The sequence below is a fragment of the Falco biarmicus genome, chromosome 8 (genome assembly GCF_023638135.1).
Source record: "Falco biarmicus isolate bFalBia1 chromosome 8, bFalBia1.pri, whole genome shotgun sequence".
In the NCBI taxonomy this organism is placed as follows: Eukaryota; Metazoa; Chordata; class Aves; order Falconiformes; family Falconidae; genus Falco; species Falco biarmicus.
In genome coordinates this window covers 25,192,743-25,210,030 of record NC_079295.1, presented here as the reverse complement: position 1 = coordinate 25,210,030, position 17,288 = coordinate 25,192,743, and the positions used below count along the sequence as shown (strand labels likewise).

At 40.1% G+C, this 17,288-nt stretch overlaps 1 protein-coding gene across 7 annotated transcripts in view; it reads left to right on the top strand.

Moving 5' to 3' along the window:
* Nucleotides 1–17,288, top strand: part of SLC4A10 (solute carrier family 4 member 10) — a 162,041-nt gene that overhangs the window by 118,051 nt on the left and 26,702 nt on the right. For all 7 annotated transcript variants that reach the window (XR_008823484.1, XM_056348877.1, XM_056348879.1 and 4 more), the window contains 5 exons: nt 474–620; nt 1,207–1,307; nt 2,692–2,866; nt 3,052–3,185; nt 4,328–4,573. Coding sequence is in view for 6 of the 7 variants with exons in the window: in XM_056348877.1 (XP_056204852.1) it covers nt 474–620; nt 1,207–1,307; nt 2,692–2,866; nt 3,052–3,185; nt 4,328–4,573 (803 nt within the window). In the remaining variant the exon portion in view is untranslated. The remainder of the gene's footprint in view (nt 1–473; nt 621–1,206; nt 1,308–2,691; nt 2,867–3,051; nt 3,186–4,327; nt 4,574–17,288) is intronic.

The window sequence follows — 17,288 nt, the reverse complement described above, 5'->3', positions numbered from 1 at the left end:
CTGAAGAGGTTTAATAGGGAATCTCCAGTGTGGAGTCGTTCAGATGAAATGTAGCTAATCACGCTTATGATGCACAATTAGCATTTTAGTTCATTTCATGATCCTGTAACAGCCCAGATTATGCTGCTGTGAGGAGGTAACAAAATGAGAAACAATATTCCCAAGCAAAGATGTCTCTGCTGATAATATTCCATTTTACACAGTTACGTTCCAGTGGAATTAATTGTGTTCTAAACTGTAAAATCTCTAGAACATTTAGCACCCATAAGGATGTTTTTCCATAGCAGCCAGAGCTTCTATGAAAACTATATACCAGAAGCTCTGGTCAGTTGAACCTGAGATTGATTGTTTGGTGGGAAATGCATGAAGTGCGTTCTATTTCAGAGAAGAGGAGTCATCATGAAAAATGCTATGAGAGCATTCCTTTGCCCATCTCTTTTTTTCTTCCACATACACTTCTCCATTTTTCACAGGTGTTCCATGATGTTGCTTACAAAGCAAAAGACCGCAATGACTTGGTGTCTGGAATAGATGAGTTTCTTGATCAGGTTACTGTTCTTCCTCCTGGAGAGTGGGACCCAACAATTCGAATAGAACCACCTAAAAATGTTCCCTCTCAGGTTTGTACACTGTAAAATTTAGATGCTTTTAAATGTTGTGACGAATTTTTACTATGTAGAATTAAGTCTCACTAATTTAGCATTTAGCAGAGTTACTATGTAGACATTTTGCATGCGCGCTCTCTCATTTTTTTCGGTTAATTTGCTTTAAGACAACACTTGTCTTGCAAGCATACATTATGGTGATGGCATTTTGTGTACTTCAATACTGATTCTTTCCTGAATAAAGACAGATAGTTTTATCTGAAGGTCTTAAATTCAGGGGTGATTGGTCATAAACATCTTTGATTAATCTGAACATCCATGGTTTGCTTTTCTTCTAAGACTATTGCAGGAATTGATCAAAGCAGCCTGGCTTACTACTCTTTTAAATATTTTCTGCATTCAATTCTTTAGATTTCTTGGACCACAATTCCTTTTACTGTTTTCTGTTATAGAACTCCTCGAGAGCTATGAAGCAGTTACGTTGATGAATCTTACAATAAAATGTACATGTTTAGTCTTTCAACTCTCAAAGCTTGTTTCCTCTGCTAAAATTATATTTTGGTTGGTAAGACCCATGAGAAGTATCTTTTCCTCCTGGCAGGAGAAGCGTAAGATCCCAGGAGTGCCAAATGGAACAGCAACCCATGGGGATGCAGAACAACCTGGAGGACACTCTGGACCAGAACTGCAACGCACTGGAAAGTTAGTGAAAACATATGCAAAATCTTCAGTGTTATAAGTGATGCACTTCCAAAGGAATCATAATGGTCTGGTTTTCTCTCAAATGACTGACTTTGGCATATGATTGTTTCAGACTTTTTTCCTGATTTGCATAACACAGTTGGAAAAAAGCAATACATGCTAATTTGCAGAGAGGCAGGGAGGGAAAGAGAATTTGAATTTTCACATTGTGTTTATTGCAGGCTCCTTTCTCCATTATTTATAAAGGTCAGACCTCTGTTAAACTTAATTAATGTTTCTTTTGTACAGCACAAAGGAAAAGTTGGGGATATTATGAAAGCTTTCAACTATTTTGTAGTTGAAGTTTCTGGGTTGTGCAGCTCTAGCATTTCTTTTTTACCTCAAAAAAACATAGTATGTCCTGGTACGTGAAGCAATGATTGCCATGATGGCTGCAATATACACACATTGGAAGAATTTGCCCCAAGGAACACTTATGTTCTCTTGACTGTTATTGTGTGGTGTAAGTGCATCAGCTGTCAGTGGTTGCCTTAGTGCACTGCAGTTGTGCGACAGACTTTTCTTTTACCTTGCTGCCTCTTGATATTTAAACATCGTTCCTACCTGCATAAGGCTAAAGATTCAGCTGAACTGTTGGTGTACACAGTGGGGCAGAGGAGGTGATGGCTAGTCTGGCTGTAAGCCGTTCCCTCACTGGTGAACCTGGTGATTGACAGCTTGAAGAATTTTTCTGATATTTGGGAGGCAGTGGCACTTTGTCTTCCTCTTTACCCCAGCAACATCTGATACATTGCATGCCTGTTAGAAAAGAGCACTGTGGGGATATATACTTTAACTGTATGGTATATTGTTAGGGAGCGTCTGTTCCTAAGTGTTTGATTATATTTAGCATAGTGTAAATGACAAAAGATGACAGTTCTTGTCCTTGGAAAATTGTGGCCTACATTCAGTTCTATCATCAAGTGTATTTAGGAACAGGTTCTCAAATAAAAAATGTGAAGCTGTATATGTAGACGTGTGGGCAGAGGGGCACTGTGGTAGCTCTCTGATTAAACAAATGCAAAGAATAATTTCACACAATAAATGGGATTTTATGTGTGGGGGCTAACAACTGTTCAGGAGTTTTGGGCCTGGATGATCAGATGAAGATTTTATAAAAGAAACATACAAATTAGTTTTTTTTAAAAAACACAACTTTCTGATTAAAGTTATGAAGACAGTGTTCCCAGAGACTTTTTTTCTGGGAAGGATGAATTATAAGATGATGTATTGTTTGATCAAGAGACAGTAGCTTCTCTGCAGTATATTTAAAGCAGTACTGTGGAAGAAACCTTGGTATGCCTTTTTAATCAATTTGATCTCTCTCTCTCTCTCTCTCTCTCAGATTTTTTGGAGGATTGATTTTAGATATAAAAAGAAAAGCTCCCTTCTTCTGGAGTGACTTCAGGGATGCTCTCAGTCTGCAGTGTCTGGCATCATTTTTATTTCTCTACTGTGCTTGCATGTCCCCTGTCATCACGTTTGGTGGTCTGCTGGGAGAAGCAACTGAAGGTCGTATAGTATGTGTTAAACCTGAACTTTTAAAACAAACTTACATTCCTAGGGTTGTGGTTAGTATTTTCTTACCGTTGTGTGAATCACCTTTAAATATTGGTGTTTCAATGTTTAGAAGGCTACAGACTAAGACATTGCAAAAAGAACCTGTTTGAAAATGTATGGACACATCTCTCTGTATCACATTTAGAGTGCGATAGAATCACTGTTTGGAGCATCCATGACTGGAATTGCCTACTCTCTCTTTGGTGGACAGCCTCTCACTATACTTGGCAGCACTGGACCAGTTTTAGTGTTTGAGAAGATCTTGTTCAAATTTTGCAAGTAAGTGAAGGTCATGATATGCATCATCCCTTGGGTGGTGTTAGGTAAAAGTAGAGACACTGACCCCAAAGTTCCAACATCCGTAGAATATCAACAGTTTGTTTTGGAGTGCACTGCTTAGGCTTTCAGAGCCTGAAGATTACGCAGTGAATGAGACGAGTGATTGGTAATGCAGAAAGATTGATGGGTTTTTTAAATTGGTTTTTGTTTGTTTAGAAAAACACAACTGTTTTGAAGGGAGTGCAAGCTTCAGGATGCTTTTTGTTTTGGTGGAGTTTTTTGGTAACGTTTTCTACTCTGAGACAATACTTTTAAACCTGTGGTTTACCTCATCCCTAACTCATGCAAAAAGTGTTACTTCTCACCCAGGAAGTCAGTGCAGTAGCAGTGGTGCCATCTTTCAGTGGTCACTAATATAGGCCCTGCCCTTCCTCCCCCCAAGCAGAGGAGTGAAGCATCATGCCAGAACAGCATATCCCCACATTTATGTTAATGTGCTATACATGACATGCCTCTGCCACAGTGTGGGTAAAAATTATGTCTGCATCTTGGCAACCATCATGCTTCTCTCTGATCTTCTCTGCTTTTCTGTCTCATTGCTGTGACTTCTGCACCAAGATCTCTTGAACCTCCTGAGCAACATAGAGTAGGAGACCCTGCCTAACAGCCCAAAAACTCTTTTGTCACCTTCAGGTAGACCTTTCAGTTCTCTGTGATTAATGTCACCCAATGTGTTTGGAGCTCTATAATCATATACAATAAGCACACAGGACATCGATGACAGTTGTTGTTATAGCTATTCTTGCAGCTTAAGAAATTGGCAGATGTTGGCTGTTCGCGAGGCAGGATATGGGATAAAAAGTGGGTGGACCTTACACACTTCATGTGTGTGATTACTCTCAGAGTTGCTTGCTCACTTTAGTAGAGACAGAGATCTTTGCGTCCCATTAATTGGGAGGACAGTTCAAGTCAGGAGGTGATTTGACAGTATCTTCAGTTCACAATATGTAAATAATTTCTGATTTAGACTGTCCCCAGAATTGCACATCCCTAGTGAAAGGAAATTTTTGAGCTGCCTCTTCTCCATTTACTATGGTTGGACAAAAGAGAAACTGTTTAATTTTTTGGTTTTTTTTTTTTAGAGAGTATGGGTTGTCGTACCTTTCTCTGAGAGCTAGCATTGGTCTGTGGACTGCAATCCTGTGCATCATCCTTGTTGCAACTGATGCAAGCTCCCTAGTCTGCTACATTACCCGGTTTACTGAAGAAGCTTTTGCTTCTCTTATCTGCATAATTTTCATTTATGAGGCCTTAGAGAAGCTCTTTCATCTCAGTGAGACATATCCAATCAACATGCATAATGATTTGGATCTGCTGACAAAGTACTCGTAAGTAAGATTTCTTCTGTTAACACTGGGTTGGTTTTTTTTTCATAGGTTATGTTTTCTCTGTAAAGAACACAAACTAGTGCACAGCAGGAAAAGTTTGCAGCAGCTGCAAGCTTAACATGTGGAAGCTATTGAGTTAGGCATGATGCTGGCATATGAAGGTAGTAGTTACTGAGGGTATATGTACAAGCAGTACACATTTACTTAAGATAAGTAAAAAAAAATATCTTGGAGCTTTGAAAAGTTTACACACATGCAACTTAGGGAGTCCTGGAATAAAAAATAGGACTTGAAGGGACCTCAGCTTTAGCTCTGTATTCACATTTTTATTTAATGAGGTGTAGCTCAATGATGTTTTGCTATAACCTTGTTCTGATGATTTATAGTATTTTATTGGGTCTTCAGGCAACATTTTAATATCATATTTATATGGTTTGAGTTTTTTTCTTTCCAAATTGAAACATTGACCTATCTAAAAAAGATGTAATTTGATGTACCTCTTTTATTTTAACCTCTCTGGCAATTAAGGTTTAAGCTTCAGGAACTGAAGTAGATTTGGAATTGTTAGGTGCTTCTCATTGGTGATTGATTTTGTTGTAGTCAATTTGTTCTTAATAACAAGATTTTTAATGACTCCGTTTGAGCATCTTTACATTATTCTGGAGTTTTGACAGGTAATATTCTACTTAGGGAATAAAAAAGGGAATGGCTTTAATCAATATAGTTTCGTTTAGACAAGATCCTAGTCTGTCCTGAGGCCAATTACACCTGGTCACCTCAGCAACTAAAATGTCATTAAAAAGCATTTTCAGAGAAGATTGACCTCCAGAAATGTTTTTATTATTTAACTGAACCTATTTGAACCTTGTGCATGAGCAGGGTGGAGCCCAAAAGGAACAATGCTTGAACAGTGCCACATCTTCTGTTCACTGGAAAAACAAGAGCGTCTCAACCAAATGTCTCATTTGCATTTTAAGCTGGGAAAACAAAACACAGCAACTGCGAAAACATTTGAGCTTTGTGTATGTTATCACTGGAAAAATAGTTAGCAAGTCCTGAATCTGAATGCATGTTATACACCTTAATACGCAGAAGTTAAATTATAGAAACTGTAGTTCTGATGTGATATACTCTCTCATCATACTGAAAAAATATTCCTCTCCGATAGTTTAATCAGTAGACAAAAGAATATTAATTTGAAGAGAAAGCAATAAGCTTCAAGAGTAGACCATGCATGCAACTGAGGTTATATGCTGATCTTATTTAACTTCACTTGTTTGAAGTTGGTATTTTACTCTAAAGAGCCTCATATAGCACAGTGTTTATGGATTAATTTTTTTTCCACTTCAAAGTAGTCATCTCAAAGGGAAAGAGAATATGATGTTCTCATATGGTTTTGAAAAACAGATGTTGAAATACTCTGCAAAGACAAAAAAACATTCAGAAACCATTTAGCGGGCGGAGCTGAGAGGTTAAGATATGTAATGGAAAGCATAAACACAAATAGAGATATGGATTTCTGGGTAGCTAACTCTATTTGTGGTTAGCTGAATCCCATGATGTCGCTTGAGATTTCAAAGAAGTAAGATTAACAGTCTTGCTTGCATAGGGGTACAGTGGTAGGTATCTCTATATTTTATGAAAGTGTTTTATCATCATAATCCTTATGTTTACAAATAAACGTTTTTGGTTTTATTTAAAATTCCAGTCATTGATCAGAATCCCAAATTGATTTTTGAAGGGTGTTTTTTACTTGCTGCCTGCCTTTTCTAACTGTCTTCACTGAATGTCACATATGTGGAGCACGCAGAATGGTAAACCAGCAGCAATTGTTGTCCTGCAATTAGAGATATTTACTTGACCTGTCCTATGGTGTTAGATTTTACAAACACAGTTCCTGAAGAAGTGTCTTCCAGGTGTTTGGAAGGAAGAATTAACCATTGCCTGGTTGTTTCAAACACATATATAGCTATAAAAATTATTTGATATAATAGTTATGTAGTTATTTATGTGGTTATCATTTCATACCTATATTCTCAGTTATTCTTTCACTCTGTGTAGATAGTACAAATAAACTGACTTTTAAACTCTTGCATTACATTTCACTGTTGGCATTTAAGTTGTATCTTCTACTTGCATCACTATACTATTTATTATCGATATCATGTCCATGGCAACTGACCCCACTAATACCAAAATGACTAGTTGTAGACATAGTTATCAGCAGCATAGCTGTTATGGGATGTGGTTTATATATATTTTTTTTTAACCTTAAAACTGATTGTTGGAAACATCAGTATGCATATTGATTGTCTTGCAAGAGCACATCTGCCGATTCCAAGGATCTGTGCTCTGAACGCAGCAAAACAGTAATTCCAGCCTTTTCTGTTCTCGCTCCTCCCTTCTCCTTTATCCAAGTTTTTGTTTGTTGTTTAGAACCAGCCCCAACAGGTTGGGAAAGTGGTGTGGCCTGTTGGAGCAACTCTACAATCAGTTCCCCAGTGCTTTCACAGCAGGCTTCATGCAACCTGAACTCCACGGGCTTGCTGGGCAGATACATATGTATTAATTATTCTGTCCAGACACAGTGGCCATTTGCCCAGAACATGAAGATACCACAATTATCATCCATCTCCATGGGATCATCATAAGATAAAACATTTCAAATAACTCTCGGTTCCTCCTCAAACATCTGTACACATCTCAGTTCCAGAAGGTTCAGAAACCAGAAGATGAAAAAGCATAAAAGCTTACTTGAAATAAAAATCTCATTTTTGTGTACTTGAAATTGGGGAATATTACGTTCATAAGGAATTAGAAGCTGCTTCTGCAGCATCTGACTCCAGTTCTTCTACTTGTAGTTTAAATGGGTAACAAACTTGGGCTGAAACTGGTCCTGTCCTTAAAGGACCAGCATACTCTGTTACAGAAGCTAATTAGTATCTGCTGTTTTGCTAATTAAAACAGCTGTTTGCATTTTCCTCTTCGGGGATTTTAAAGACAAGTTTTTAATTGTTAGTAAAGCCTTGGCAGTTCTTTAATTAGCAATGGGTGAACTTCAAAAGGTTGAGTAACTCATTTCTCTTTGAATGCTCAGCCAAAGCTAATGTAAAACTTTATCTTGGATCTGCAATTCTGTGCTAGAAAACTCAGGTTATACTCTAAAATTTCTGTGTTATCTGTGTTCTGCCTGTTGCCAACTAAAAAAGTTAGATGATAAATAGGTCAGGAACATTTTACATTTGAAGCTTTCAGTGTATGCTGTGGCCCAGCCCCCCTCTCTTCTCCCATGGGCTTTCTGAGGATCATCTGATGTCCACAAGTAGTCGGTCTACATCCCAGTACTGTTGCCTTTGCCCTGGTGAGTTTGACCCAGGAAAAGTCATTGGCATGCTGTTAGTACTGTCCTTTGGAGTACCAGAAAGACAAAGAAAATAGTAATTTAAAATGGTTGATGTATTTCGCCAGATTGGAACCATATTTCAAGTGGGAAAGAAAACCCATTCTGTATTTTGGGTGGGTTTGGATTCTGTCATAAACAGTCTCTGTTGCAGGAGTTTGATGTGAAATACTGTACTGCATGCACCTCCTCCTACATTTAAATGAGTATAGGGGTATCTGCCATAACAAGCCTTAGAGATATAGAAAGAATATTCAGAACAGTTGGGAATTTTTTTTTCTTTTTTAAAAATCAAGTGGACCCAAATATTTGAAAATCAGCTGAAAGCCCTCCTAAAAAAATTCTTAAAAAAAATTGTATTTACCATTTTACCATTTGAGGTAGAAGATACGAGTTTGAGTTTGTTATAGATTTGCATTTAAAAAAGCCAAAAATATCTTTACTTGCATGTCCTAATTAATGTAGAACTAGTCCTAATGCACTTTTTACTCATTTTCTTTATTATAATTGTTTCTTACTCTTGTGTTGAAATATTGGCCCTAATCGTCAGGTGATCTACTTGAGGGCAAATCCATGCAGCATTCATTTGTGACTTTTTCTTAAAACACCACCTTTATGACATGGACAATAAAAACTAAGGCATTTATGAGCTAAATCAAAAGAAGGGCAAAGACAATGTGATTTTCAGTGTGCTACTGTGTTGCAATTTTTTCTTTTTAAACTGCATAGTTTTGAAGGAATTTAAATATAGCAGCTGCATTGTTTATTAAGTAAAATACATGTATTTTTTGATCTGGGCTCTCCCTCCTTTCTCCCTCCTTTCTCCCTCCTTTCTCCCTCCTTTCTCCCTCCTTTCTCCCTCCTTTCTCCCTCCTTTCTCCCTCCTTTCTCCCTCCTTTCTCCCTCCTTTCTCCCTCCTTTCTCCCTCCTTTCTCCCTCCTTTCTCCCTCCTTTCTCCCTCCTTTCTCCCTCCTTTCTCCCTCCTTTCTCCCTCCTTTCTCCCTCCTTTCTCCCTCCTTTCTCCCTCCTTTCTCCCTCCTTTCTCCCTCCTTTCTCCCTCCTTTCTCCCTCCTTTCTCCCTCCTTTCTCCCTCCTTTCTCCCTCCTTTCTCCCTCCTTTCTCCCTCCTTTCTCCCTCCTTTCTCCCTCCTTTCTCCCTCCTTTCTCCCTCCTTTCTCCCTCCTTTCTCCCTCCTTTCTCCCTCCTTTCTCCCTCCTTTCTCCCTCCTTTCTCCCTCCTTTCTCCCTCCTTTCTCCCTCCTTTCTCCCTCCTTTCTCCCTCCTTTCTCCCTCCTTTCTCCCTCCTTTCTCCCTCCTTTCTCCCTCCTTTCTCCCTCCTTTCTCCCTCCTTTCTCCCTCCTTTCTCCCTCCTTTCTCCCTCCTTTCTCCCTCCTTTCTCCCTCCTTTCTCCCTCCTTTCTCCCTCCTTTCTCCCTCCTTTCTCCCTCCTTTCTCCCTCCTTTCTCCCTCCTTTCTCCCTCCTTTCTCCCTCCTTTCTCCCTCCTTTCTCCCTCCTTTCTCCCTCCTTTCTCCCTCCTTTCTCCCTCCTTTCTCCCTCCTTTCTCCCTCCTTTCTCCCTCCTTTCTCCCTCCTTTCTCCCTCCTTTCTCCCTCCTTTCTCCCTCCTTTCTCCCTCCTTTCTCCCTCCTTTCTCCCTCCTTTCTCCCTCCTTTCTCCCTCCTTTCTCCCTCCTTTCTCCCTCCTTTCTCCCTCCTTTCTCCCTCCTTTCTCCCTCCTTTCTCCCTCCTTTCTCCCTCCTGTGACCTTTTTGTATTTGAAATGCCATTAGCATTTGCAGGTTGGCATAGCAACTCCCTTATTTCTGCATTCTCCTCCTCCTGCTTTTTCCTACTGCTGTAGCAAATATATCTCCAGTTAGTGAATCCTGTCTGTAACAGCAATGCACATCAGTTTTAATGTGTGTATGAAATATTAGGATATAATTTTTCCTAGGAAAGGAGAACCCTACAACTGGCTGGATTAAAAACAGAGGTTCTCAATAGGAAAACAAAATAAGCGTCGTGTGTGAAAGGAATGTAATATAGAAAGCAATCCAGTATTCTTTAATATATGAGCATTTTAAGATAGTTGTCTTGGAAAACAGAAGATGAGTTATTTCTCAGTGTGAGGCTGCTTAGGTCTTGGGACTTTATATACCTTTTGTTTTTTACTAATTCCTGTTTCAGACTGATGAGTTCATGTTGTTTTTAATAATTCTTTACCAGAAGTGACTCAATTATTAACAGATTACATTGAATAATTTTAAAGTGATTTCTTGGCATAGTAATATGCATATTACAATCTGTCTTGGTATTGACATGCACTTAAGCATTAGGAGTAGAAAATCCCACTCTGATGTAATTAAGGAGCCAAGATCATGTCAATCTCAGTATCTTTCGCAGGCTATAGAAACCATTGCCTCTAGAAGGCATTGTGAAGATTAGTTTTGTGCATACCACTGTTTGCACAAGCAAGTTTTAAATCTTTAATTATCTCTGTAACTTAATCAAATATATTATTATAGGATGCAAATTATGTTGTTTTATACCCTGTATTACTTAAGGTGCAGGTGGAATGAGAAGTCAGTGGTGATAAGCACAGAATTTCTCATTAGGATCCCAGACATGTCATTGAATTCTGATTTCTGTAATGATTTCTTTGAACTTAGATATGAATATGAATTTTATAGGGTTTTTTCTACAATTAAGTAGCTGTGCCATATCCTGGGTGTCCTCCCCTATGGATGTCCCGCATCTTCTCAGAACCATAGAACCACCATCATTGAGTTTAACTGCTGGTTCCCTTTTGCTTCTTGATAAACCCTGGAACCCAGAAATTATTTTTCTTTATTCCATTTATTCTAGGATTTCCCTATGTCTGCCCAACCCAATTGACTCATTTTTATCTTTCTCTCTCTTTTGAGTCCAGGGAGTACCCGCCTGGCTTCATTCTGTCCTACTACTCATCCCCTCCACTTTGAAAGAGATCTCCTTGTTAAGTGATTCTCCACAGCACTCCGTTTGTAGTTGATAGCTGGTCTACACAAGGTCTTCAAAATCTAGAATGGCTTACGTGAAATCCTTGGGTGGTTCTGTTACAGTAAATTTATGTGTATTGATACACTACACCTGAACAATCAAAACTTAAGCTGACCATATAGCGTTATAGTATATTATAGTATATTATTTCCGTACCAGTGTTATACTGAGTCCTTTCCTTGGCTGTATGCTTTTTTAACTTTGGAAGCAGGGTGAAGTGACATCCTAGAACTATTTCTCAGTGAAAACTTTAATTTAAATTGTTAATATCCTGTGTGGTTACATTACTTTTCTGCACGTTAAGCTCTACGTATGGCAGTTACATATTGTAGTACTGCTAAGAATGTATGGACTGTATACTGCACAGGCAGCTAGTAAAGACCAACCTTTATGAGTAACAGTTGAGGCTGACAAAACTACAATGTGAATATAAATCTATTTTCTAGACTTTCCTCTTGACAGAATGTTATCCTCCTGACGTACTATCCAAAGAAACCCTATTATCTGAGATTTTTTCACTCTAACATCATTTTCCCTCCCTCAGATTCATTTCTATGTGTGTGTGAGAAATTGTTGTGCCGCTGAGTGCATTGCTTTCTGTTTTCCTCCTCAGCTTCACCAGCTAAACTATATAGACTTCCAGCTTTGGAGAATATACGTGGGTGCCTACTGATGTTCATGATTATCAGAGATGGGCTACTTAACATAATGACTCAATGGTCTAATTCAGGATGGCAGATCTCATGAATAAATGAAGAAAAATTTTTGTCTTGCAATGACAGCTGTGCTTTGAAAGGGTTTCATGATACTGAGAATAGAACTTAACTGACAAGTCCATTTCCCACCAGTATTAATTATTTTGTTTCCAGTCTCTTCTCCACTGAGACTTTGATTTCATTGTTATGAATGTTGACATGAGAAGGATTATAGTAAATATAATGCCAGGGATATACAGGTGTCGTAGGTGTGAGACAGCAGAGAAGTTGTCATGTACAATACTGTTGTCCCCTTCCCATAGCACTTGTTAGACAAACAGAAGGACTTTGAATGTCCATAATTCACATGAAGATGGTATATTTGGAGACAACCTAAACAGGCATAGCATTCTGCTATTGATACAGTTTCCTTTAGCCTTGTAAATGCAACATAAAGAATACTTGTGCATATATTCTAATACCTTACTTTAAAAACAAAATTAGTGATGTTATCTTCCATTCCATCTTCTCTTTCTGTCTCTATTATGTGATCAGCACACTTGCAGAGCATACTCTGTAACTTCCTCCTCATATTACCAAATATGTGCTCTAATATTCAGTGAGACGTATTGTTTAAACAAGCATATTTTGTAATTTATTTGTCATACTTGCCTGTTATTTTTTTAATAACATAAATACTCATATTGAGGAAATCTCATTCTCTATCTTAAGTGAGCCAGAAAGAGATTTTGCCCTTCTAGGAAGGGGAAATGCTACATTGGTTAATCATGAAGAAGCTGCAGTTGCATCTTTCATAGGTCAGATCCTTAGCTAGTATAAATAGATGTAGCTTGCAATGTGTGCATGGTGGAAAAATAGGAGCTCCAAAACAGTGCCTTATGAATTGGATAAAATCATCAATGCGAGTGCCCCTCCTAGTCTTGAAAACAGCATACTGAAAAATGGCACCTGCCTAGGGATGAATGGCCATGAGGCTTTCAAAGGAGCTGCACCATTGAAATATCTTTTATTTACTCATGGAAACACTGTGCAAGGCTCTTGTCTAAAGGTCTTATGTTGGCTGTAATGGCAGCAGAATGGACTAGCACCATGCTGCATGTTTTAAATCTGTGTGGGGAGGAGAGCACACATTGACAGGTTAAAGAAAAGAAAATGGTGAAGAACAAGTCTGAAGAATCAGGGGTAAGAGATGGAAATTAGAGGGGTTCCCCCACCAGACCCAGGTTAACTTCAATTGAACAGATAGGCCTAGGGAATAAATTTCTTGTTGTGTAGTAAACAAAATGTTATAGTCAGGATGAAACTGGTTTTAGTACAAAACCTTTCACTTGACTAGTTGTTGAGCAACAATGTTTATCTTCTAGTGCTGATCTGCAAAGGAGAGGGAAAATATTCCCCAAATTTACGTATAAAATAAGAGGTTTCTAGTTTACTAAGCCATGTTCCCTTTCCGATTGTCAAGAGAAAGAGTGATAGTCTTTTTGGTGCTAGTAAGGACAGTAATAACTATTCCTTTCATGGAACAAAGACCACCACTAGTTGTCTGAGATGTCCTGAAGTTGCTGTTGTCAAATCCTAACTCTGTTCTTTAAAAACAGGATAAGTTGTAGGAAATGTTGTGCACAGTGAAGTTATCACAGAATGGTCAGGGTTGGTAGGGACCTCTGGAGATCATCTGGTCCAGCTAAAGCAGGTTCACCTAGATCAGGTTGCACGGAGTCATGTCCAGGTGGGTTTTGAATGTCTCCAGAGAAGGAGACTCCACCCCCTCTCTGGGCAGCCTGCTCCCATGCTTTGTCACCCTCAAGGTAAATAAGTTCTTCCTCATATTCAGATGGAACTTGTGCTTCAGTTTTTGACCATTGCCCCTTGTCCTGTTGCTGGGTACTACTGAACCTGGCCCCATCCTCCTGACACTCACCCTTCAGATATTTTAGACATCGGTAAGATCCCCTCTCAGTTTTCTCTTCTCCAGGCTGAACAGGCCCAGCTCCCTCAGCCTTTCCTCAGAAGGGAGGTGCTCCAGCCCCCTAATTGTAACCCTCTGCTGGACCCTCTCCAGTGGTTCCCTGTCTCCCTTGAACTGGAGAGCCCAGAACTGGACACAGCGCTCCAGATTGTGCCCTCTCCAGGGCAGAGCAGAGGGGGAGGATCACCTCCCTCGACCTGCTGGCCATGCTTTTCCCAACGCGCCCCAGGATCCCATTGGCCTCCTTGGCCACACAGGCACACTGCTGGCTCATGGGCAGCTTGCTGTCCAGAGCTGCCTTCCAGCAGGTCAGCCCCAGCCTGTACTGGTGCGTGGGGTTGTTCCTCTCTAGGTGCAGGACCTTACACCTGCCTTTGTTGAACTTCATTAGGTTCCTCTCTGCTCAACTCTCCAGCCTGTCCAAGTCTTGCTGAATGGCAGTGCAGCCTCCTGGGGTACCAGGCACTCTGTCGAGTTTTGTATCAGCAGACTTGCTGAGGGTGCACTCAGTCCCATCATCCAGGTCATTGATGAACATGTTGAACAGGATGGAGCCAGTACTGACCCCTGAGGAACACTGCTGACTACAGTCCTCCAGCCTGACTCTGCGTCATTGGTCATAACTCTGAGCTTTGCCATTCAGCCAGTTCTCAATCCACCTTGCTGTCCACTCATCTAGTCCACGCTTCCTGAGTTTACATATGAGGATGTTATGGAAGACAGTGTCAAAAGCCTTGCAGAGATCAATGTAGACAACATCTACCACTCTCCCCTTGTCTACCCAAGCAGTCATTCCCATCATTAGAAGGCTATCAGGTTGGTGAGGCATGATTTCCCTTTGGTGAACCTGTTGACTGTTCCTGCTGGCTGCCTCCTCCACACACTTCAAGATGAGCTGAGTCCCCCTTACCCTTTTTAAAGCCTGGAGTGACATTTCCTCCAGTCCTCAGGCACCTTCCTGTCCTCTGTGACCTTTCAGAGACGATGGAGAGTGGCTTGGCAATAACACCTGCCAGCTTCCTCAGCGCTCGGGGGGTGCATGCTATCAGGGCTCATGGATTTGTGGGTGTCAGGTTTGTTTAAGTGATCTCTAAACTGATCCTCCTTGACCAAGGGAGAGTTTTCCTTTCTCCAGACTTCCTCTCTGGGAAACGAGAGGGCCGGCCTTGGCAGTGAAGACTGAAGCAAAGAAGACATTCAGTAACTCTGCCTTCTCTGTGTCCTTCGTCACCAGGGCACCACCTCATTCAGCAGTGGGCCCATGTTTTCCCTAATCACCATTTTCCTGCTGATGCACTTGAAGAAGCCCTTCTTGTCCTTGACCTCCCTCACCAGATTTAATTCCAAATGAACCTTAGCCTTCCTCATTGCCTCCCTGCACATCCTGATAACGTCCCTATATTCCTCTCAAGTGGCCTGTCCCTTTTTCCATATCCCATAAACTTCCTCCTTCTGTTTGAGATTTGTCAGAAGTGTCTTGCTCATCCTTGCAGGCCTTCTGCGCCTTTTGCTTGATTTCTTAAGGGGATGCACCTGTATTGAGCTTGGAGGAAGTGATGCTTGAATATTAGCATTAGTTATGATAGCTGCCTCAAGTTAATGAAATTTATGAAATTAAGACTTGTGAAACAAAAGCAAAAAGAACTAGAAAAAATGTGGGGTGGTTCAGAGGACAAAGAAGAGAAGGGGGAGGCTGTTATCAGTGACCTATACTGTTACAGCTGGATTAGTGCTAAAGATTTAGCTGAAGCCTTGATCCTCCTGTAAAAGGGAGAGAGCTACAGGCTCAAGAGGATACCAGTTTGTCAGCCAGTCCTAAAATGTATTATTTCTAACCTACCAACCTACCTTTGTTCCCCATCCCATTTTGCCAAGAGTTTTTGAGCACCTTGGAAGATGTGAAGGCAATAAAGACTCCTTGCTCTGGTTATTTTTCTAGGTAGCAGGCTCAGGCCGTTATTCTTCTGTTACTTTCTTCTTCTGTCAGTTCTGATCTTAGGACAGTTCTCCTGCAGTTTCCTGAAGACTGTCTCATCTGAAATAGTTTTTTAGTCTACCTCAAATGTATAAGCCACCTTGTAACAGGCTGTATTATGTTTAAATACCCTAGAAGAAAGTAAGCTCCACTGATTTCTGCTTAGTTGCAAAATACAGACATTTTAAATACAGGAGGGAGGGAGGGTGACTGGGTATCTCGTGCCATTTTAGTTCTCTTAGCGCCTCCAGCTGCTGTGAAAACAAAGGCATGAGTCACCATAGACTGCCTGACATATGTGCCAACCCATCATGGATGTCACACATAACTATGGGGTACATAGGCACCCATGTTTAGACACCCTGGATTGCTCCTGGGAGATCAAAATGTCTGGCAGCAGCTCGAAGTGTAAAGATGCAAAAAGAATTCTTCTGTCATCAGTGTGATGAAATGGGTATATTGTTGAGATTAGCAGCAGAGATTTTTTTTTTTTTCCACTATAGTGGCACTTATGCTCTTGCTACCACAACCAGTGTCAGGTTCTTCCCTGCCTATATTCTTGCCATGAAAACAGCTTCTTCCTAGCCGTAATGAAAGAGAATCAAAGGAATCATTTTGTGCCTTTTAGCATAATGGAGATGATTGCTGGCTCCTTATTGCTAAAAGGCACGGGCGTATGTTGCTAAGTCGGTACTGTATTCAGAGCTGAATATGTTGCTTAAAAAATGTGTTTATAGGTGTATGTATAGTCTCTTGCTCATTGATAATAACATAAACTCCACACTCTCTTGTAGGGGGCAAGTGCTCAGCACTTTAAACAATTTTACAATAACTTAAGAGCATTTGAACCTCCAAGAGGCAATACATTTTTACTTATTTCAACCTTCTGAGTAATATTTTATCAGGAAAGTAGAAAGATGTTGTTAGTAATTAACAGTTCAGTGTATTTTCTCCTGAGAGCTGACCTCTCAGAGTTAAAAATGACAAAGAGACTAAAAGTTTTAAAAGATTAAGGTAGAAATCCTTATTTCACTAATAAGTGAGTTTCTTCTTGCAGGTCACTTGTGTCGGGAAATAGTTATCACTGAAGCAATTACATCTGTTATGAAATGTCACATTTTGGTAGATAATCTTGTATGTTCTGGCACTGAATGGTACCTCCCGTTGTGTTTTCTGGGCTGGACATGGAGTGTCTTACTATCTCATATTTCCATAATGTTAAGCAATTAGTGTGATGCTGGAGACGGTTACACCATGATACAATCTCACATCAAAATATCAGCATAGAGTACCAAAACCAATGTAATGTTATGCATAGATCAAAACAATGAGATTATTGTTTGGATGATCTTCTCAAGAGAATGCAGGATCTGATCTTTATGGTTAGGGCCTAATTCTGCACCCATTCGGTGACAAAAGCTAGGTGCAGGGTGATTTTGGTCTGCGTGGGTGGTGTTTGCACAAGTCCATTGCTGATGAACTTGTAAAGGCCAGACTGGAACACTCTGAAGGGGGAAAGTGGTATTGATATGGAAATAAACAGGGCAATGATCTTATCTGAAGGTGAATTACTTGAGCTGTATTAAACTGTAGCTTCAATTGTCATGTTTCTGAGTAAGAA